Source organism: Scyliorhinus torazame, chromosome 8 (assembly GCF_047496885.1).
Source record: "Scyliorhinus torazame isolate Kashiwa2021f chromosome 8, sScyTor2.1, whole genome shotgun sequence".
Classification (NCBI taxonomy): Eukaryota; Metazoa; Chordata; class Chondrichthyes; order Carcharhiniformes; family Scyliorhinidae; genus Scyliorhinus; species Scyliorhinus torazame.
This window is the reverse complement of record NC_092714.1, coordinates 280,884,196-280,906,199: the sequence shown is the minus strand read 5'-3', so window position 1 is coordinate 280,906,199 and position 22,004 is coordinate 280,884,196. Positions and strand designations below refer to the sequence as shown.

Genomic DNA, 22,004 nt, shown 5'->3' with positions numbered 1-22,004 from the left:
TCAGTCCCACAGTCACCCTGTAACTCACTGTCCCCCACAGTCACACTGTAACTCTGTCTCACCCCCACAGTCACCCTGTAACTCACTGTCTCAGTCCCACAGTCACCCTGTAACTCACTGTCCCCCACAGTCACCCTGTAACTCACTGTCTCACCTCCACAGTCACCCTGCAACTCAATGTCTCACCCCCACAGTCACCCTGTAACTCACTGCCTCACCCACACAGTCACCCTGTAACTCACTGTCTCACCCCCACAGTCACCCTGTAACTCACTGTCTCACCCCCACAGTCACCCTGTAACTCACTGCCTCAGTCCCACAGTCACCCAGTAACTCACTGTCTCACCCCCACAGTCACCCTGTAACTCACTGTCTCACCCCCACAGTCACCCTGTAACTCACTGTACCACTGGGAGCTCTTCCGGGGCAGGTGTGACCTGTATAAGATGGACGGGTTGCATCTAAACCGGAGAGGCATAAATATCCTGGCCGCGAGGTTTGCTAGTGTCACACGGGAGGGTTTAAACTAGTATGGCAGGGGGGTGGGCACGGGAGCAATAGGTCAGAAGGTGAGAGCATTGAGGGAGAACTAGGGAATAGGGACAGTGTGGCTCTGAGGCAGAGCAGACGGGGAGAAGTTGCTGAACACAGCGGGTCTGGTGGCCTGAAGTGCATATGTTTTAATGCAAGGAGCATTACGGGTAAGGCAGATGAACTTAGAGCTTGGATTACTACTTGGAACTATGATGTTGTTGCCATTACAGAGACCTGGTTGAGGGAAGGGCAGGATTGGCAGCTAAACGTTCCAGGATTTAGATGTTTCAGGCGGGATAGAGGGGGATGTAAAAGGGGAGGCGGAGTTGCGCTACTTGTTCGGGAGAATATCACAGCTATACTGCGAGAGGACACCTCAGAGGGCAGTGAGGCTATATGGGTAGAGATCAGGAATAAGAAGGGTGCAGTCACAATGTTGGGGGTATACTACAGGCCTCCCAACAGCCAGCGGGAGATAGAGGAGCAGATAGGTAGACAGATTTTGGAAAAGAGTAAAAACAACAGGGTTGTGGTGATGGGAGACTTCAACTTCCCCAATATTGACTGGGACTCACTTAGTGCCAGGGGCTTAGACGGGGCGGAGGTTGTAAGGAGCATCCAGGAGGGCTTCTTAAAACAATATGTAAACAGTCCAACTAGGGAAGGGGCGGTACTGGACCTGGTATTGGGGAATGAGCCCGGCCAGGTGGTAGATGTTTCAGTAGGGGAGCATTTCGGTAACAGTGACCACAATTCAGTAAGTTTTAAAGTACTGGTGGACAAGGATAAGAGTGGTCCGAGGATGAATGTGCTAAATTGGGGGAAGGCTAATTATAACAATATTAGGCGGGAACTGAAGAACATAGATTGGGGGCGGCTGTTTGAGGTCAAATCAACATCTGACATGTGGGAGGCTTTCAAGTGTCAGTTGAAAGGAATACAGGACAGGCATGTTCCTGTGAGGAAGCAAGATAAATACGGCAACTTTCGGGAACCTTGGATGACGAGTGATATTGTAGGCCTCGTCAAAAAGAAAAAGGAGGCATTTGTCAGGGCTAAAAGGCTGGGAACAGACGAAGCCTGTGTGGCATATAAGGAAAGTAGGAAGGAACTTAAGCAAGGAGTCAGGAGTGCTAGAAGGGGTCATGAAAATTCATTGGCAAATAGGGTTAAGGAAAATCCCAAGGCTTTTTACACGTACATAAAAGGCAAGAGGGTAGCCAGGGAAAGGGTTGGCCCACTGAAGGATCGGCAAGGGAATCTATGTGTGGAGCCAGAGGAAATGGGCGAGGTACTAAATGAATACTTTGCATCAGTATTCACCAAAGAGAAGGAATTGGTAGATGTTGAGTCTGGAGAAGGGGGTGTAGATAGCCTGGGTCACATTGTGATCCAAAAAGACGAGGTGTTGGGTGTCTTAAAAAATATTAAGGTAGATAAGTCCCCAGGGCCTGATGGGATCTACCCCAGAATACTGAAGGAGGCTGGAGAGGAAATTGCTGAGGCCTTGACAGAAATCTTTGGATCCTCGCTGTCTTCAAGGGATGTCCCAGAGGACTGGAGAATAGCCAATGTTGTTCCTCTGTTTAAGAAGTGTAGCAAGGATAATCCCGGGAACTACAGGCCGGTGAGCCTTACTTCAGTGGTAGGGAAATTACTGGAGAGAATTCTTCGAGACAGGATCTACTCCCATTTGGAAGCAAATGGACGTATTAGTGAGAGGCAGCATGGTTTTGTGAAGGGGAGGTCGTGTCTCACTAACTTGATAGAGTTTTTCGAGGAGGTCACTAAGATGATTGATGCAGGTAGGGCAGTAGATGTTGTCTATATGGACTTCAGTAAGGCCTTTGACAAGGTCCCTCATGGTAGACTAGTACAAAAGGTGAAGTCACACGGGATCAGGGGTGAACTGGCAAGGTGGATACAGAACTGGCTAGGCCATAGAAGGCAGAGGGTAGCAATGGAGGGATGCTTTTCTAATTGGAGGGCTGTGACCAGTGGTGTTCCACAGGGATCAGTGCTGGGACCTTTGCTCTTTGTAGTATATATAAATGATTTGGAGGAAAATGTAACTGGTCTGATTAGTAAGTTTGCAGACGACACAAAGGTTGGTGGAATTGCGGATAGCGATGAGGACTGTCTGAGGATACAGCAGGATTTAGATTGCCTGGAGACTTGGGCGGAGAGATGGCAGATGGAGTTTAATCCGGACAAATGTGAGGTAATGCATTTTGGAAGGGCTAATGCAGGTAGGGAATATACAGTGAATGGTAGAACCCTCAAGAGTATTGAAAGTCAAAGAGATCTAGGAGTACAGGTCCACAGGTCATTGAAAGGGGCAACACAGGTGGAGAAGGTAGTCAAGAAGGCATACGGCATGCTTGCCTTCATTGGCCGGGGCATTGAGTATAAGAATTGGCAAGTCATGTTGCAGCTGTATAGAACCTTAGTTAGGCCACACTTGGAGTATAGTGTTCAATTCTGGTCGCCACACTACCAGAAGGATGTGGAGGCTTTAGAGAGGGTGCAGAAGAGATTTACCAGAATGTTGCCTGGTATGGAGGGCATAAGATATGAGGAGCGATTGAATAAACTCGGTTTGTTCTCACTGGAACGAAGGAGGTTGAGGGGCGATCTGATAGAGGTATACAAAATTATGAGGGGCATAGACAGAGTGGATAGTCAGAGGCTTTTCCCCAGGGTAGAGTGGTCAATTACTAGGGGGCATAGGTTTAAGGTGAGAGGGACAAGGTTTAGAGTAGATGTACGAGGCAAGTTTTTTACGCAGAGGGTAGTGGGTGCCTGGAACTCACTACCGGAGGAGGTAGTGGAAGCAGGGACGATAGGGACATTTAAGGGGGATCTTGACAAATATATGAATAGGATGGGAATAGAAGGATACGGACCCAGGAAGTGTAGAAGATTGTAGTTTAGTCGGGCAGTATGGTCGGCAGGGGCTTGGAGGGCCGAAGGGCCTGTTCCTGTGCTGTACATTTCTTTGTTCTTTGTTGTTTGTTTGTTGTCTCACCCTCCCAGTCACCCTGTAACTCACTGTCTCACCCCCACAGTCACCCTGTAACTCACTGTCTCAGTCCCACAGTCACCCTGTAACTCACTGTCTCACCCCCACAGACACCCTGTAACTCACTGTCTCACGCCCACAGTCACCCTGTAACTCACTGTCTCACCCCCACAGACACCCTGTAACTCACTGTCTCACCCCCACAGTCACCCTGTAACTCACTGTCTCAGTCCCACAGTCACCCTGTAACTCACTGTCTCAGTCCCACAGATACCCTGTAACTCACTGTCTCAGTCCCACAGTCACCCTGTAACTCACTGTCTCACCCCCACAGACACCCTGTAACTCACTGTCTCAGTCCCAGTCACCGTGTAACTCACTGTCTCACCCCCACAGTCAACCTGTAACTCACTGCCTCACCCCCACAGTCACCCTGTAACTCACTGTCTCACCCCCAGTCACCCTGTAACTCACTGCCTCAGTCCCACAGTCAACCTGTAACTCACTGTCTCACCCCCAGTCACCCTGTAACTCACTGTCTCACCCCCAGTCACCCTGTAACTCACTGCCTCACCCCCACAGTCACTCTGTAACTCACTGTCTCAGTCCCACAGTCACCCTGTAACTCACTGTCTCAGTCCCACAGTCACCCTGTAACTCACTGTCTCACCCCCACAGTCACCCTGTAACTCACTGCCTCACCCCCACAGACACCCTGTAACTCACTGTCTCACCCCCACCGTCACCCTGTAACTCACTGCCTCACCCCCACAGTCATCCTGTAACTCACTGTCTCTCCCCCACAGACACCCTGTAACTCACTGTCTCAGTCCCACAGTCACTCTGTAACTCACTGTCTCACCCCCACAGTCACCCTGTAACTCACTGTCTCACCCTCCCAGTCACCCCGTAACTCACTGTCTCACCCCCACAGTCACCCTGTAACTCACTGTCTCAGTCCCACAGTCACCCTGTAACTCACTGTCTCAGTCCCAGTCACCCTGTAACTCGCTGTCTCAGTCCCACAGTCACCCTGTGACTCACTGTCTCACCCCCACAGACACCCTGTAAATCACTGTCTCACCCCCATAGTCACCCTGTAACTCACTGTCTCAGTCCCACAGTCACCCTGTAACTCACTGTCTCAGTCCCACAGAGACCCTGTAACTCACTGTCTCAGTCCCACAGTCACCCTGTAACTCACCGTCTCACCCCCACAGACACCCTGTAACTCACTGTCTCAGTCCCAGTCACCCTGTAACTCACTGTCTCACCCCCACAGTCACCCTGTAACTCACTGCCTCACCCCCACAGACACCCTGTAACTCACTGTCTCACCCCCACAGTCACCCTGTAACTCACTGTCTCAGTCCCACAGTCACCCTGTAACTCACTGTCTCAGTCCCACAGAGACCCTGTAACTCACTGTCTCAGTCCCACAGTCACCCTGTAACTCACTGTCTCAGTCACACAGTCACCCTGTAACTCACTGTCTCACCCCCACAGACACCCTGTAACTCACTGTCTCAGTCCCAGCCACCCTGTAACTCACTGTCTCACCCCCACAGTCACCCTGTAACTCACTGCCTCACCCCCACAGTCACCCTGTAACTCACTGTCTCACCCCCACAGTCACCCTGTAACTCACTGTCTCAGTCCCACAGTCACCCTGTAACTCACTGTCTCAGTCCCACAGTCACCCTGTAACTCACTGTCTCAGTCCCACTGTCAACCTATAACTCACTGTCTCTCCCTCACAGTCACCCTGTCACTCAGTCTCAGTCCCACAGTCATCCTGTATCTCACTGTCTCTCCCCCACAGACACCCTGTAACTCACTGTCTCAGTCCCACAGTCACTCTGTAACTCACTGTCTCAGTCCCACAGTCACCCTGTAACTCACTGTCTCACCCCCACAGTCACCCTGTAACTCACTGTCTCAGTCCCACAGTCACCCTGTAACTCACTGTCTCACCCCCACCGTCACCCTGTAACTCACTGCCTCACCCCACAGTTACCCTGTAACTCACTGTCTCACCCCCACAGTCACCCTGTAACTCACTGTCTCACCCCCACAGTCACCCTGTAACTCACTGTCTCACCCCCACAGTCACCCTGTAACTCACTGTCTCACCCCCACAGTCACCCTGTAACTCACTGTCTCACCCCCACAGTCACCCTGTAACTCACTGTCTCACCCCCACAGTCACCCTGTAACTCACTGTCTCACCCCCACAGTCACTCTGTAACTCACTGTCTCACCCCCACAGTCACCCTGTTACTCACTGTCTCACCCCCACAGTCACCCTGTAACTCACTGTCTCAGTCCCACAGTCACCCTGTAACTCACTGTCTCAGTCCCACAGTTACCCTGTAACTCACTGTCTCTGTCCCACAGTCACCCTGTAACTCACTGCCTCACCCCCACAGTCACCCTGTAACTCACTGTCTCACCCCCACAGTCACCCTGTAACTCACTGTCTCACTCCCAGTTACCCTGTAACTCACTGCCTCACCCCCACAGTCACCCTGTAACTCACTGTCTCACGCCCAGTCACCCTGTAACTCACGGCCTCACCCCCACAGTCACCCTGTAACTCACTGTCTTACCCCCAGTCACCTTGTAACTCACTGTCCCCCACAGTCACCCTGTAACTCACTGTCTCAGTCCCAGTCAACCTGTAACTCACTGTCTCAGTCCCACAGTCACCCTGTAACTCACTGTCTCAGTCCCACTGTCACCCTATAACTCACAGTCTCACCCCCACAGACACCCTGTAACTCACTGTCTCACCCCCACACTCACCCTGTAACTCACTGTCTCACCCCCAGTCACCCTGTAACTCACTGCCTCAGTCCCACAGTCACCCTGTAACTCACTGCCTCACTCCCACAGTCACCCTGTAACTCACTGCCTCACCCCCACAGTCACCCTGTAACTCACTGTCTCAGTCCCACAGTCACCCTGCAACTCACTGCCTCACCCCCACAGTCACCCTGAAAACTCACTGCCTCACCCCCACAGTCACCCTGTAACTCACTGTCTCACCCCCAGTCACTCTGTAACTCACTGTCTCAGTCCCACAGTCACCCTGTAACTCACTGTCTCAGTCCCACAGTCACCCTGTAACTCACTGTCTCAGTCCCACAGTCACCCTGTAACTCACTGCCTCAGTCCCACAGTCACCCTGTAACTCACTGCCTCACCCCCACAGTCACCCTGTAACTCACTGTCTCACCCCCACAGTCACCTTGTAACTCACCGTCTCACCCCCACAGTCACCCTGTAACTCACTGTCTCAGTCCCACAGTCACCCTGTAACTCACTGTCTCACCCCCAGTCACCCTGTAACTCACTGTCTCACCCCCACAGTCACCCTGTAACTCACTGTCTCACCCCCACAGTCACCCTGTAACTCACTGTCTCACCCCCACAGTCACCCTGTAACTCACTGTCTCACCCCCACAGTCACCCTGTAACTCACTGTCTCACCCCCACAGTCACTCTGTAACTCACTGTCTCACCCCCACAGTCACCCTGTAACTCACTGTCTCACCCTCCCAGTCACCCCGTAACTCACTGTCTCACCCCCACAGTCACCCTGTAACTCACTGTCTCAGTCCCACAGTCACCCTGTAACTCACTGTCTCAGTCCCAGTCACCCTGTAACTCGCTGTCTCAGTCCCACAGTCACCCTGTGACTCACTGTCTCACCCCCACAGACACCCTGTAACTCACTGTCTCACCCCCATAGTCACCCTGTAACTCACTGTCTCAGTCCCACAGTCACCCTGTAACTCACTGTCTCAGTCCCACAGAGACCCTGTAACTCACTGTCTCAGTCCCACAGTCACCCTGTAACTCACCGTCTCACCCCCACAGACACCCTGTAACTCACTGTCTCAGTCCCAGTCACCCTGTAACTCACTGTCTCACCCCCACAGTCACCCTGTAACTCACTGCCTCACCCCCACAGACACCCTGTAACTCACTGTCTCACCCCCACAGTCACCCTGTAACTCACTGTCTCAGTCCCACAGTCACCCTGTAACTCACTGTCTCAGTCCCACAGAGACCCTGTAACTCACTGTCTCAGTCCCACAGTCACCCTGTAACTCACTGTCTCAGTCACACAGTCAGCCTGTAACTCACTGTCTCACCCCCACAGACACCCTGTAACTCACTGTCTCAGTCCCAGTCACCCTGTAACTCACTGTCTCACCCCCACAGTCACCCTGTAACTCACTGCCTCACCCCCACAGTCACCCTGTAACTCACTGTCTCACCCCCACAGTCACCCTGTAACTCACTGTCTCAGTCCCACAGTCACCCTGTAACTCACTGTCTCAGTCCCACAGTCACCCTGTAACTCACTGTCTCAGTCCCACTGTCAACCTGTAACTCACTGTCTCTCCCTCACAGTCACCCTGTCACTCACTGTCTCAGTCCCACAGTCATCCTGTATCTCACTGTCTCTCCCCCACAGACACCCTGTAACTCACTGTCTCAGTCCCACAGTCACTCTGTAACTCACTGTCTCAGTCCCACAGTCACCCTGTAACTCACTGTCTCACCCCCACAGTCACCCTGTAACTCACTGTCTCAGTCCCACAGTCACCCTGTAACTCACTGTCTCAGTCCCACAGTCACCCTGTAACTCACTGTCTCACCCCCACCGTCACCCTGTAACTCACTGCCTCACCCCACAGTTACCCTGTAACTCACTGTCTCACCCCCACAGTCACCCTGTAACTCACTGTCTCACCCCCACAGTCACCCTGTAACTCACTGTCTCACCCCCACAGTCACCCTGTAACTCACTGTCTCACCCCCACAGTCACCCTGTAACTCACTGTCTCACCCCCACAGTCACCCTGTAACTCACTGTCTCACCCCCACAGTCACCCTGTAACTCACTGTCTCACCCCCACAGTCACTCTGTAACTCACTGTCTCACCCCCACAGTCACCCTGTTACTCACTGTCTCACCCCCACAGTCACCCTGTAACTCACTGTCTCAGTCCCACAGTCACCCTGTAACTCACTGTCTCAGTCCCACAGTTACCCTGTAACTCACTGTCTCTGTCCCACAGTCACCCTGTAACTCACTGCCTCACCCCCACAGTCACCCTGTAACTCACTGTCTCACCCCCACAGTCACCCTGTAACTCACTGTCTCACTCCCAGTTACCCTGTAACTCACTGCCTCACCCCCACAGTCACCCTGTAACTCACTGTCTCACGCCCAGTCACCCTGTAACTCACGGCCTCACCCCCACAGTCACCCTGTAACTCACTGTCTTACCCCCAGTCACCTTGTAACTCACTGTCCCCCACAGTCACCCTGTAACTCACTGTCTCAGTCCCAGTCAACCTGTAACTCACTGTCTCAGTCCCACAGTCACCCTGTAACTCACTGTCTCAGTCCCACTGTCACCCTATAACTCACAGTCTTACCCCCACAGACACCCTGTAACTCACTGTCTCACCCCCACACTCACCCTGTAACTCATTGTCTCACCCCCAGTCACCCTGTAACTCACTGCCTCAGTCCCACAGTCACCCTGTAACTCACTGCCTCACTCCCACAGTCACCCTGTAACTCACTGCCTCACCCCCACAGTCACCCTGTAACTCACTGTCTCAGTCCCACAGTCACCCTGCAACTCACTGCCTCACCCCCACAGTCACCCTGAAAACTCACTGCCTCACCCCCACAGTCACCCTGTAACTCACTGTCTCACCCCCAGTCACTCTGTAACTCACTGTCTCAGTCCCACAGTCACCCTGTAACTCACTGTCTCAGTCCCACAGTCACCCTGTAACTCACTGTCTCAGTCCCACAGTCACCCTGTAACTCACTGCCTCAGTCCCACAGTCACCCTGTAACTCACTGCCTCACCCCCACAGTCACCCTGTAACTCACTGTCTCACCCCCACAGTCACCTTGTAACTCACCGTCTCACCCCCACAGTCACCCTGTAACTCACTGTCTCAGTCCCACAGTCACCCTGTAACTCACTGTCTCACCCCCAGTCACCCTGTAACTCACTGTCTCACCCCCACAGTCACCCTGTAACTCACTGTCTCACCCCCACAGTCACCCTGTAACTCACTGTCTTACCCCCACAGTCACCCTGTAACTCACTGTCTCACCCCCACAGTCACCCTGTAACTCACTGTCTCACCCCCACAGTCACTCTGTAACTCACTGTCTCACCCCCACAGTCAACCTGTAACTCACTGTCTCACCCCCACAGTCACCCTGTAACTCACTGTCTCAGTCCCACAGTCACCCTGTAACTCACTGTCTCAGTCCCACAGTTACCCTGTAACTCACTGTCTCAGTCCCACAGTCACCCTGTAACTCACTGCCTCACCCCCACAGTCACCCTGTAACTCACTGTCTCACCCCCACAGTCACCCTGTAACTCACTGTCTCACTCCCAGTTACCCTGTAACTCACTGCCTCACCCCCACAGTCACCCTGTAACTCACTGTCTCACGCCCAGTCACCCTGTAACTCACGGCCTCACCCCCACAGTCACCCTGTAACTCACTGTCTTACCCCCAGTCACCTTGTAACTCACTGTCCCCCACAGTCACCCTGTAACTCACTGTCTCAGTCCCAGTCAACCTGTAACTCACTGTCTCAGTCCCACAGTCACCCTGTAACTCACTGTCTCAGTCCCACTGTCACCCTATAACTCACAGTCTCACCCCCACAGACACCCTGTAACTCACTGTCTCAGTCCCACTGTCACCCTATAACTCACAGTCTCACCCCCACAGACACCCTGTAACTCACTGTCTCACCCCCACACTCACCCTGTAACTCACTGTCTCACCCCCAGTCACCCTGTAACTCACTGCCTCAGTCCCACAGTCACCCTGTAACTCACTGCCTCACTCCCACAGTCACCCTGTAACTCACTGCCTCACCCCCACAGTCACCCTGTAACTCACTGTCTCAGTCCCACAGTCACCCTGCAACTCACTGCCTCACCCCCACAGTCACCCTGAAAACTCACTGCCTCACCCCCACAGTCACCCTGTAACTCACTGTCTCACCCCCAGTCACTCTGTAACTCACTGTCTCAGTCCCACAGTCACCCTGTAACTCACTGTCTCAGTCCCACAGTCACCCTGTAACTCACTGTCTCAGTCCCACAGTCACCCTGTAACTCACTGTCTCAGTCCCACAGTCACCCTGTAACTCACTGCCTCACCCCCACAGTCACCCTGTAACTCACTGTCTCACCCCCACAGTCACCTTGTAACTCACCATCTCACCCCCACAGTCACCCTGTAACTCACTGTCTCAGTCCCACAGTCACCCTGTAACTCACTGCCTCACCCCCACAGTCACCCTGTAACTCACTGTCTCAGTCCCAGTCACCCTGTAACTCACTGTCTCAGTCCCACAATCACCCTGTAACTCACTGCCTCAGTCCCACAGTCACCCTGTAACTCATTGCCTCACCCCCACAGTCGCCCTGTAGCTCATTGCCTCACCCCCACAGTCGCCCTGTAGCTCAGTCTTAATAATAATAATAATAATCTTTATTCATGTTACATTTAGGCTCATATAAAAATACATTTTGCAGTAGGCTTAAATTAACACTGCAATGAAGTTACTGTGAAAATATCACCAGGGAATAGTCCAGGGACCTATCTTACCTCTCCAGTTCCATATGGCCAGGTGAGCTGGTTCAATATGAATGAGTGTGGGTACATATCCCGCAAACATCGAGTGACGTAGGTTCCCAAACCAGAGCCGGTACCTCCAGCCAGGCTCATCATTGCAAAAAATCCACTCAGCCGTTCACACTTCTCAACCTCCCGCCGGACCAAGTCCATCACGGCTTCTTCATGACGAGGACCATGAACACAGAACCTGGGCAGAACACACACAAACCTTTTTTTATTGGTGCTTAGGTAAAGGGGAAACAGAAAAGAAAAGCTTTTTATTTCTACAGTTCCGTTTACAGATGCCCTCAAGCACTTTACAGGCAATGAAAACTTTTACATTATACTCACGATTGTAACAATCTGCGCACAGCAAGCTCCCACACGCAACAACTGAAACACATTTCTTAAAATTTTCGCTGAAGAATAGGTATTCGCCCTGGGAAATGGAGAGAACTACTCTGCTTTTTTTTCTATTACAATCGCGAAGCAGACCCCATCAGTGGCTGGGAGACTAACAGAAACCCCAATTTTTTATTTCAATTTGTAAGACTGAGAGGAAAGGATACCTCAACTCCTTGAGTGATTTCATGAGGAAATAGAGATGTGATATTTTAAAACAAAATCGGGGGGATGTCGATTAGGCGGAATCATGGGTTTGAGCCAGGGAGAAGGGATGTCGATTAGGCGGAATCATGGGTTTGAGCCAGGGAGAAGGGATGTCGATTAGGCGGAATCATGGGTTTGAGCCAGCGAGAAGGGATGTCGATTAGGCGGAATCATGGGTTTGAGCCAGGGAGAAGGGATGTCGATTAGGCGGAATCATGGGTTTGAGCCAGGGAGAAGGGATGTCGATTAGGCGGAATCATGGGTTTGAGCCAGGGAGAAGGGATGTCGATTAGGCGGAATCATGGGTTTGAGCCAGGGAGAAGGGATGTCGATTAGGCGGAATCATGGGTTTGAGCCAGGGAGAAGGGATGTCGATTAGGCGGAATCATGGGTTTGAGCCAGGGAGAAGGGATGCAAGGTTTCGGCGATGGGAAGAGGGGGATTAAGGATATGAAGGATCTGTTCCTTGGGGGGGGAGGATTTACGAGAAAGTTTCAGGTCTATGCAGGTGCGGGACTTCGCGAGGAAGGTCTTCCCGCCCTTCTTGATAGTGCCTGCCTCCTCGCTGTTGGAGAAGGTGCTGTCAATGGGGGGGTTTGGGGTGGGGGGGGGGTTGGGGTGGGGTCGTCTCGGCCATTTACGGGAGGATTTTGGAGGAGGATGGGGTGTCCATGAGGGGGTTAAGACGAAGAGCTGGGGGCGGCACTGGAGGAGGAATTGTGGTGTGAGGTGCTGCGGAGGGTAAATGCCTCGACTTTGTGCGTGGGGCCGGGGCTGATACAGCTGAAGGTGGCGTGCAGGTCACACCTTACAAAGTCTAGGATGAGCCGGCTGTTTGAAGCGGTGGAGGATGTCTGTGAGCGATGTGGGAGGGGCCTCGAGGACCATGGAGATATGTTTTGGTCCTGCCCAAAGCTCGAAAGGTTTTGGAGGACGGTGTTCAGCACCATTTCGGGGGATTTACAGGTGGACGTGGAACCCGGTCCCCTAGAAGCCATATTCGGGGTGTCGGACCAGCTGGAGTTGCAGGCGGGTGGGGGTGGGGGGGCAGATGTTTTATCCTTCACCTCGCTGATCGCTCGTAGGCGGGTCTTGTTGGGGTGGAGGTCAGCTTTTCCACCCAGTGCATCAGCATGGCGGGGGGGACCTGCTGGAGTTCCTGACCCTGGAGAAGGTGAGGTTCACGCTGAGAGGGCGAGTGAGGGGTTGAGGGGTTGGTTTAGCACAGTGGGCTAAACAGCTGGCTTGTAATGCAGAATAATAATATTCCCGTACCGGCCTCCCCGAACAGGTGCCGGAATGTGGCGACTAGGGGCTTTTCACAGTAACTTAATTGAAGCCTACTTGTGACAATAAGCGATTATTATTATTTCTACAATTGTGGTTTGCTTATCATGTACTTTGTGAGTTAGTTACCGTTGGCTGTTGGGGGGGGGGGGGGGTTGTTCGGGGTTGTTTTATATTGTAAAATTGTTGGAAATTTGCTGAATAAAAATACTTTCAAAAATAAAGTCAACCACATTGCTGTGGGTCTGGAGTCCCATGTAGGCCAGACCAGGTAAGGACGGCAGATTTCCTTCCCTAAAGGGCATTAGTGAACCAGATGGGTTTTTACAACAATTGACAATGGTTTCATGGTCATCATTAGACTTTTAATTCCAAATTTTTATTGAATTCAAATTTCACCATCTGCCCTGGTGGAATTCGAACCTGGGTCCCCACGGCATTACCCTGGTCACTGGATTACCAACAATTCCAGTACGCCCTGCTAGGAATTGGAAATATTCAGTATAATATGTTGGGACTATGCAAGTCACCTCCGTTTAGTTCTCACATCAGAGTTTGAGGTTGCATGTTCTAACTATTGAATGAGGGCTGTGAGTAGCAACAGAATATTATCTAAATGAGGAGAGACTTCGGGGAGCTCCGATGCAGAGGGATCAGGGTGTCCCCGTGCACGAGTCAGAAAACGAGCATGCTGGTACAGCAGGTAATAAAGAAAGCAAATGAAATGTTGGCATTTATAGCAAAAGGAATCAAGTATAAAAGTAAGGAAGTGTTGTTGCAACTGTACAAAGCATTGGTAAGAGCACACCTGGAGTATTGTGCACAGTTTTGGTCCCCTTATTTGAGGACAGATGTAGTGGCATTGGAGGCAGTTCAGCGGGGGTTCACTAGATTGATTCCAGAGGTGAGGGGTTTGTCGTATGAAATGAAAAATGAAAATTGCTTATTGTCACAAGTAGGCTTCAAATGAGGCTTTAAATGAAGTTACCGTAAAAAGCCCCTAGTCGCCACATTCCGGCGGCTGCTCAGGGAGGCTGATACGGGAATTGAACCCGCGCTGCTTTACAAACCAGCTGTTTAGCCCACTGTGTTAAGCCAGCCCCTAAAAGCATGTGCCTTGTGTGAGGCTCGAACTCATGACCTTCAGATTATGAGACTGACGTGCTGCCTACTGCGCTAACGAGGCTCTGAGGAGAGATTGAACAGTTTATGCTTATATTCTCCAGAGTTTAGAAGAATGAGGGAGATCTAATTGAGGTATACAAGATGATAAAATGTATGGATAAAGTAGACGTGGAGCTGATGCTTCTTCTTGTGGTGCAGTCTAAAACGAGAGGTCATAATCTTAGAATAAGAGGTAGCAAATTTTAAACAGATTTGAGGAAAAACTACTCCCAAAGGGTTGTGAATCTGTGGAATTCGCTACCCCAGAATGCGGTGGATGCTGGGACAGTGAGTAAATTTAAGGAGGAGTTCAACAGATTTATAATTAGTAATGAGGGTTGAAGGGTTATGGTGAACGGGCAGGACGGTGGAGTTGAGGCCAGGGTGGGATCAGCCATGATCACATTGAGGGTGTTAGGCTCGGGAAGCTAAATTGCCGACTCCCGCTCCTAGGTCATGTGTTCTCGGGAGGAGATGCTCTGGCTGATTTCGCAATCCAGCTCTTGGTCTGGAACATTGTAGGGAGCAGATGAGGAACATAGCAGCCATGATAGACTGGCGGAACAGAGTCGATGGGCTGAATGGTACAATTCTGCTCCTAGATCTCATGAATTTATGAATACCCTTCGTAGGCCCTTTAAGAAAGGAAGGTACTGGAGAACAGGGAAGAATTGTTGCTTCGAAAATGCCAATTTCTGATCATCTTTCCAAAGCAACAAAACAATGGACAGTGTTCAGACATCCATTCATAAATACAAAAAAATTGACCAACAGGTGTGTAAATTACATTTTCTTATAATGATGTGTTAGTGGTTACAACATATCGGAGTGCTTTTGCCAGAGACTTGGAGTCATTTTGATTTCTCTATAAGCGAAGGATTGTTAAAGGGAAGGATTGCTGGGTCAGAGGGTGTTAAATGATGGGTAGGTTCATTCTTACCCATTTGCCCAGTTGTTTCCGGATCCTTGTTTCTGACAGAAGTAGGATTGGTTTCCGTATCTCCAGCACCCTGATTTTGCAGTTTTGGATAAAGTATGACTGATGACCTTTGGCTCCATGTCGACGAGGATGGCCCGAGCTATTGGCAATGCTGAAAATCACAGCAGTACTGGGAAATTATACTATAATCTGTGAAAATACACACCCCAGCTCGCAACCAGAGCACAAGAACCTGGCTCACATTTTGTTCAACTCAAAAACCCCAGGGGCAGAATGATGTTCACATTGTGACAGGGAAGACCAGAAGACATATGAGCAGAATTAGGCCACTCGGCCCATCGAGTCTGCTCTGCCATTCAATCAAGGCTGGTATTTTCTCATCCCCATTCTCCTGCCTCCTCCCCATAACCCCTGATCCCCTTGTTAATCAAGAACCTATTTATCTCTTGTTATGGGCCAGGGATTAGAGAATCCCAAAGTGTAGCATGGAGTTCACCTGACCCACGACTTTTACGAGATTGTGGTATGGGGAGCACACGGCCCACTCCATAGGTGTGGTGCAGTAGAAATTTAAAAGTAATTTTTAAAGCAAAACAATGTGTATTCTATGAACTCAGTTAACCCTTTTAAAACATACAGTGAACATCTTAGCAACCATCAATTCAAATACAACCCCCAAAGAATACAACACTCTAAGTAATCCTTAAACTTTCCTTTTAACATCCATAAGACAAAATGAACCCGTTGTACAGAAAGACATAAGGCTTAACTTCACTACTGAGAACAGTTCCAATGTTAAAATCACCAAATGGACATTGTTTAGTTTGCAGAGATTCACACACATCCTGCTGTGATTGCAGCTTCTCCATAACAAAACTAAAAAACACAGACACACCCAAGCATTTCCTCAAAGCGAAACTAAAAAGCAGAGCCAGAGCTCAGCTCCATCCACACTCTTGACATCACTGCAGCTACTTGAGCAGACAAACATTTCTTAAAGTTACATTCCCATTAAAGACACTCAGTGATTTGGCCTCCACAGCCTTCTGCGGCAAAGAGTTCCACCACCCTTTGGCTGAAGAAATTCCTACTCGTCTCTGTTTTAAAGGATTCTCCCTTGAGTCTGAGATGGTGCCTCTCCTTCTAGTTTTTCCTACATGTGGAAACATTCTCTCCACGTCCACTCTATCCAGGCCTCGCAGTATCCTGTAAGTTTCAATAAAATCCCCCCTCATCCTTCTAGACATCAGAGTATAGACCCAGAGTCCTCAACCGCTCCTCATACAACAAGCTCTTCATTCCAGGGAACATTCTTGTGAACCTCCTCTGGGCCCTTTCCAAGGCCAGCACAACCTTCCTTAGGTACGGGGCCCAAAACGGCTCACAATACTCCAAATGGGGTCTGACCAGAGCCTTACACAGCCTCAGAAGTACATCCCTGCTCTTGTATTCTAGCCCTCTTGACATGAATGCTGACATTGCATTTGCCTTCCTAACTGCCAACTGAACCTGCATTTTAACCTTAAGAGAATGCTGAACTAGGATACCCAAATCCTTTTGTGCTTCTGATTTCCGAAGCCTTTTCCCACTTAGAAAATAGTCTATGCCTCTATTCTTCCTACCAAAGTGCACAACCTCACATTTTTCCACATTGTATTCCATCTGCCACTTCACTGCCCACTCTCCTAGCCTGTCCAAATCCTTTTGCAGCCCCCTTGCTTCCTCAACACAACTTGTCCCTCCACATCTCTTTGTATCATCTGCAAACTTAGCAACCGTGCCATCAGTTCCTTCTTCCAGATCATTAATGTATATCGTGAATAGTTGTGGTCCCAACACTGACACCTGCGGAACCACTAGTCACCGGCTGCCATTCTGAAAAGGACCCCTTTATCCCCACTCTCTGCCTTCTACCAGGCAGCGAATCCTTTATCCATGCCAGTACCTTGCCCCTAACACCATGGGCTCTTATCCTATTTCGCAGCCTCCAGGATGGCACCTCGTCAAAGGCCTTCTGGAAATCCAAATAGACCACATCCACTGGCTCTCCTTTGTCTAATTTTCTTGTTACTTCCTCAAAGAACTCGAACAGATTAGGGTTAGCAGCACGGTGGCACAGTGGTTAGCACTGCTGCCTCACAGCTCCAGGTTCCCAGGTTCAATTCCAGCCTCGGGTGACTGTGTGGAGTTTGCACTTTCTCCCCGTGTCTGCGTGGGTTTCCTCCGGGTGCTCCAGTTTCCTCCCACAGACCAAATATGTGTAGTGTTATGAGCCAGGGTTTAGAGAACCCCAAAGTGTATCATGTTGTTCACGTGACCCATAACTTTTAACAGATTGTGGTATGGGGAGCACACGGCCCACTCTACAGGTGTGGTACAGCAGAAATGGACAAGTATTTTTTAAAGCAAAACAATGTTTATTCTATGAACTAAAGATAACCTTTTTAAACATACAGTGAACATCTTAGCAACCATCAATTCAAATACAACCCCCAAAGAATACAACACTAAGTAATCCTTAATAACTTCCCAAACAACATCCTGAAGACAAAAGAAACACCTTTTAACAGAAGCACATTAGGTTTACATTCACTACTGAGAACATTTATAATTCTGAATTCACCAAATGATCAAGAGATAGTCAGGACAGCACGGTAGCATAGTGGTTAGCACAATTGCTTCACAGCTCCAGGGTCCCAGGTTCAATTCCCGGCTTGGGTCACTGTCTGTGCGGAGTCTGCACATTCTCCCCGTGTCTGCGTCGGTATCCTCCGGGTGCTCCGGTTTCCTCCCACAGTCCAAAGATGTGCAGGTTAGGCGGATTGGCCATGCTAAACTGCCCTTAGTGTCCAAAACTGCCCTTAGTGTTGGGTGGGGTTACTGCGTTATGGGGATAGGGTGGAGGTGTGGACCTTGGGTAGAGTGCTCTTTCCAAGAGCTGGTGCAGACTCGATGGGCCGAATGGCCTCCTTCTGCACTGTAAATTCTATGATTTTCATGGCAGAGAGAACATCAGTACACCTGCTTCGTCTGACTTCAGCTCCAACACTGAAAACAAAACTAAAACACACCTTGCAGCAAACAGCCTAAAACGAAAATAAAAAGCTGACAGACAGCCCAGCTCCACCCACACTCTGACATCACTGATAAACACCCATTTCTTAAAGGCACATTTCTTAAAGGTACTCTCACATGACACCTCCCCCCCAAGAAAAAAAAACCCATCAACTTCAGATGGTTTCATTTTTCATCTTTTCACTATCCTTTAAGAATTGCACACAGTAAATAGACTTCTTAGTTTCAAAAAACAACACACGCAAACAGGTATAATAATATAGTCCAATTTTTCTCGTTCCTCCAACTGAAATCCTTCTCAATTGACAGTCTCTTTGAACAAGAAGGTCTCTGCACGATCCATCCATTTCTCTATGTCTCAGCATTTCTCTTTAAAGTCAGATACTTTAGTTCAATCTGATCACAGAGTCCCTTGTAATTCTCCAACACATGAGCATTGGTTATCACAGCTTTCAGGCAGTCAAATGCCCGTTGAAAGTCCGCTGTCCACTGGAAATTTCGACGTTTCTTCAGCAAGTCCATCAGTGGAGCAACCATGCTATAAAATGTTCAATCAAATCCACTCGTGCCAAGAAATCGCATTATTTCCCTTCGTCTTGAGGGTATCGGAAACTCCTCAATAACTCTTGGTTTCACATCCCATGTGACCATTCGACCCGGTCTAATTGTGTGGCCAAGGAAACTGACTTGGGCTTTTCCAAATTCACTTTTGGCTAGGTTTATCACCACCTCCTGAAGTCGACCTGAAGATGTTTTAAATGTTCTTTCCATGTCTGGCTGCAAATTACCAGATCGTCGATTTATACCGCACAATTGGGTAATCCTGAAACAACTTTGTTAGTTAACCGTTGAAATGTGGCTGGGCGTTTTTCATGCCAAATGGCAGAACTTTGAATTGGTATATACCATCTGGAGTCACAAAAGCTGAAATCTCCTTTGCCCTTTCGGATAAAGGTACCTGCGAGTAACCTTTTAAGTAAATCCAGTTTAGAAATAAAAGCTGATTGTCCCACTTTCTCAATACAATCCTCCAAACGTGGGATAGGATAAGAGTCCGTTCTTGTAAATGCATTAACCTTTCTACAGTCAACACACAACCGTTGGGTACCGTCTGGTTTTGGTACCATCACTATGGGTGAGCTCCATTGGCTGCAACCCACTTCAATTATGCCATTTTTAAGCATACTCTCAATCTCTTTGTTAACCTGTGCCAATTTTAAAGGGTTAAGTCTATATGGATGTTGTTTGATTGAAACAGCATTTCCCACATCTACATCATGTATAGCCATTTTAGTACTTCCCAATTTATCTCTACAAACTTGCCCATGTGATATCAATAACTCTTTCAGGTCAGTTCGTTTTTCTTCTGGAAGGTAACTCAACAATTTTCCCAATTTTTAAGAACATCCTCGTTTTCCAATTTAATTTGGGGTATGTCAAATTCACAGTCATCTGGATTTGGTTCGTCACTTTGAGTTAGAATCATTAAAACCTTCTCCCTTTTCTCTCCTTCCCTTTCAAAGTACTTTTCAAGCATATGTTTTTGATTTGATTTATTATTGTCACATGTATTAGTATACAGTGAAAAGTATTGTTTCTTGCATGCTGTACAAACAATGCACACCGTACACAGGGAAGGAAGGAGAGACTGCAAAATATAATGTTACAGTTAGAGCAAGGTGTAGAGAACATTGCTAGAGAGATTAAAAGAGTTAGAATGAAGTTTTAGAAGCATAGAACGAGAGTAAAAGATAGAATTAGAGGGTATGCTGGGCACAGCTTGCAAGAAGTCGCCTCGCTCCGGCGCCATCTAAATGACACACTGTGTCACACTCGGTATTCATATGACACACTCGGTGAGTTTTCCTTCTATCCGGCGTTTTTACCACATAATTCACCTCACTTAATTTCCTTTCAATTTGATTCAATGGGATTCCTTTATCCCAATCCTCTGGATAATCTTGACAATACGCCCTCAACATTGTCTTTAATGTCTGATGCCACCTTTCTAACGCTCCCTGCGATTCTGGATGGTACGCAGTTGATTTAAATTGTTTTATTCCTAAGCTATTCATAACTTCTTTGAATAACTTTGAAGTAAAATTTGATCCTTGATCCGATTGAACGTCTGTGGGTTGTCCATATCTAGTAAAGAATTTAAGTAACTCCTCCAAAATCCTTTTAGCTGTAATATTACGTACTGGAATGGCCTCTGGAAACCTAGTAGACACATCCATTATAGTCAAAAGATATTGATTCCCACTTTTTGTTTTAGGAAGCGGTCCTACGCAATCAATTAGGACCCTTGTAAAAGGTTCCTCAAATGCTGGAATGGGTATTAAGGGCACTGCTTTAATCACTGCTTGAGGTTTCCCTATCACTTGACATGTGCGACATGATTGACAGAATTTAACTACATCTTTATGTAGTCCAGGCCAATAAAAATGTTTCTGGATTTTAGCTAGAGTTTTCCTTATTCCCAAATGACCTCCAACTGGTACCTCATGTGCAACTCGCAACACATCCTTTCTATACCCTACATGATGAACTTTTCATCCGTCTGCCTATGTAAAGGTCTCCATTTTCTCATCAAGACATCACTTTTACGGGAATAACACTCTGGTATACACTCAGATTCCTCTTCCGTGTATGCTTTCTGATACATCCGTTTTATTTCTCTATATTTTTGTTGTAACTCCGCCAATTTTCCTGAACTAAAAATATCCGCCTCATCCTCCACCTGTTCTTTTCCAACCATCTGATCAAAAATCGTTTCTGATAATTGCACTTCACCTTTATCTTCGCTCTCTGATTTCTCCTCTTATCTTAACCTGTGACTTTGCGACCTTGTTACTACACAATCTGGAAAAATCCCAGGATATTCATCCTTCAACACTTCAGTTGTCTGATTTTCCACTGGCTTATCAACCACAGTGGGCTTCACTCCCACCTGCGATCCAGCTATATCATTACCAAGATAAACTGTATTCCTGGACAAGATAGTTTCTCTATTACCCCTACTACCACTTCACCACTCTTCACTGTACTTTCCAACCTTACCTTATATAATGGAACGCTACTCCTCTCACCCTGAATTCCACATATTAGCACCTTTTCTGGCAACATTCTTCCAAAACGACATAACTCCTCATCTCTTACTATTAAAGATTGACTAGCTCCCGTATCTCTTAAAATTGTGACTTCTTTACCTGCTCCTCCTGTTACACATGAGTAAACTTTACACACACAAGTAAATTCTTTAAAGAGACCTGGCACCACGTTATCAATCGCTTCTTGATCAGGCTGTACAATCTTTTGCACCTCCTTCGCTTCACTTGGGCTTTCCTTTACCACCTTAACAAACCCCACTGTCTTATCCTGTTTTACCACATCAGCCTTCCCAGTGCTTTTCTTCAACCACCAACACTGACTTTTCATGGCCTAGTTTATTACAGTGAAAACATTTGAAACTTTTCATGTCTCATCCATCCTCCTGGAATTCTTTTTTAATCTGAGGTACACTCTCCTTATTATCTCCCATCAGATCACCTTTACTTTTACCACTTGAGTATTTCTCATGTCCCCAGTTTCTATCCCTCACAGGCTAAAACTGATGTCGGAAACCAAGCTTTGATTTATGAACTAATTCATAATCATCTGCCATTTCTGCTGCTAACATCGCAG

At 48.6% G+C, this 22,004-nt stretch overlaps 1 protein-coding gene and 1 non-coding gene across 5 annotated transcripts in view; both read right to left on the bottom strand.

Annotated features, from left to right (window-relative positions):
* The window catches only part of LOC140428685 (tubulin delta chain-like), a 307,629-nt gene that overhangs the window by 273,130 nt on the left and 12,495 nt on the right, over positions 1 to 22,004 (bottom strand). For 2 of the 4 annotated variants that reach the window (XM_072515417.1, XM_072515418.1), the window contains exons 2-3: positions 15,246 to 15,396; positions 11,237 to 11,453 (exon numbers count right to left, since the gene is read on the bottom strand). In XM_072515417.1, the coding sequence (XP_072371518.1) occupies positions 11,237 to 11,453; positions 15,246 to 15,396 (368 nt within the window). Of the gene's footprint in view, positions 1 to 11,236; positions 11,454 to 15,245; positions 15,397 to 17,641; positions 19,526 to 22,004 lie in introns of those variants that run through there. The other 2 variants (XM_072515421.1, XM_072515419.1) reach the window with 2 other exon arrangements.
* trnam-cau (transfer RNA methionine (anticodon CAU)) lies at positions 14,255 to 14,327 on the bottom strand. Its single transcript has one exon. It is a non-coding gene; the product is annotated as a tRNA-Met (tRNA).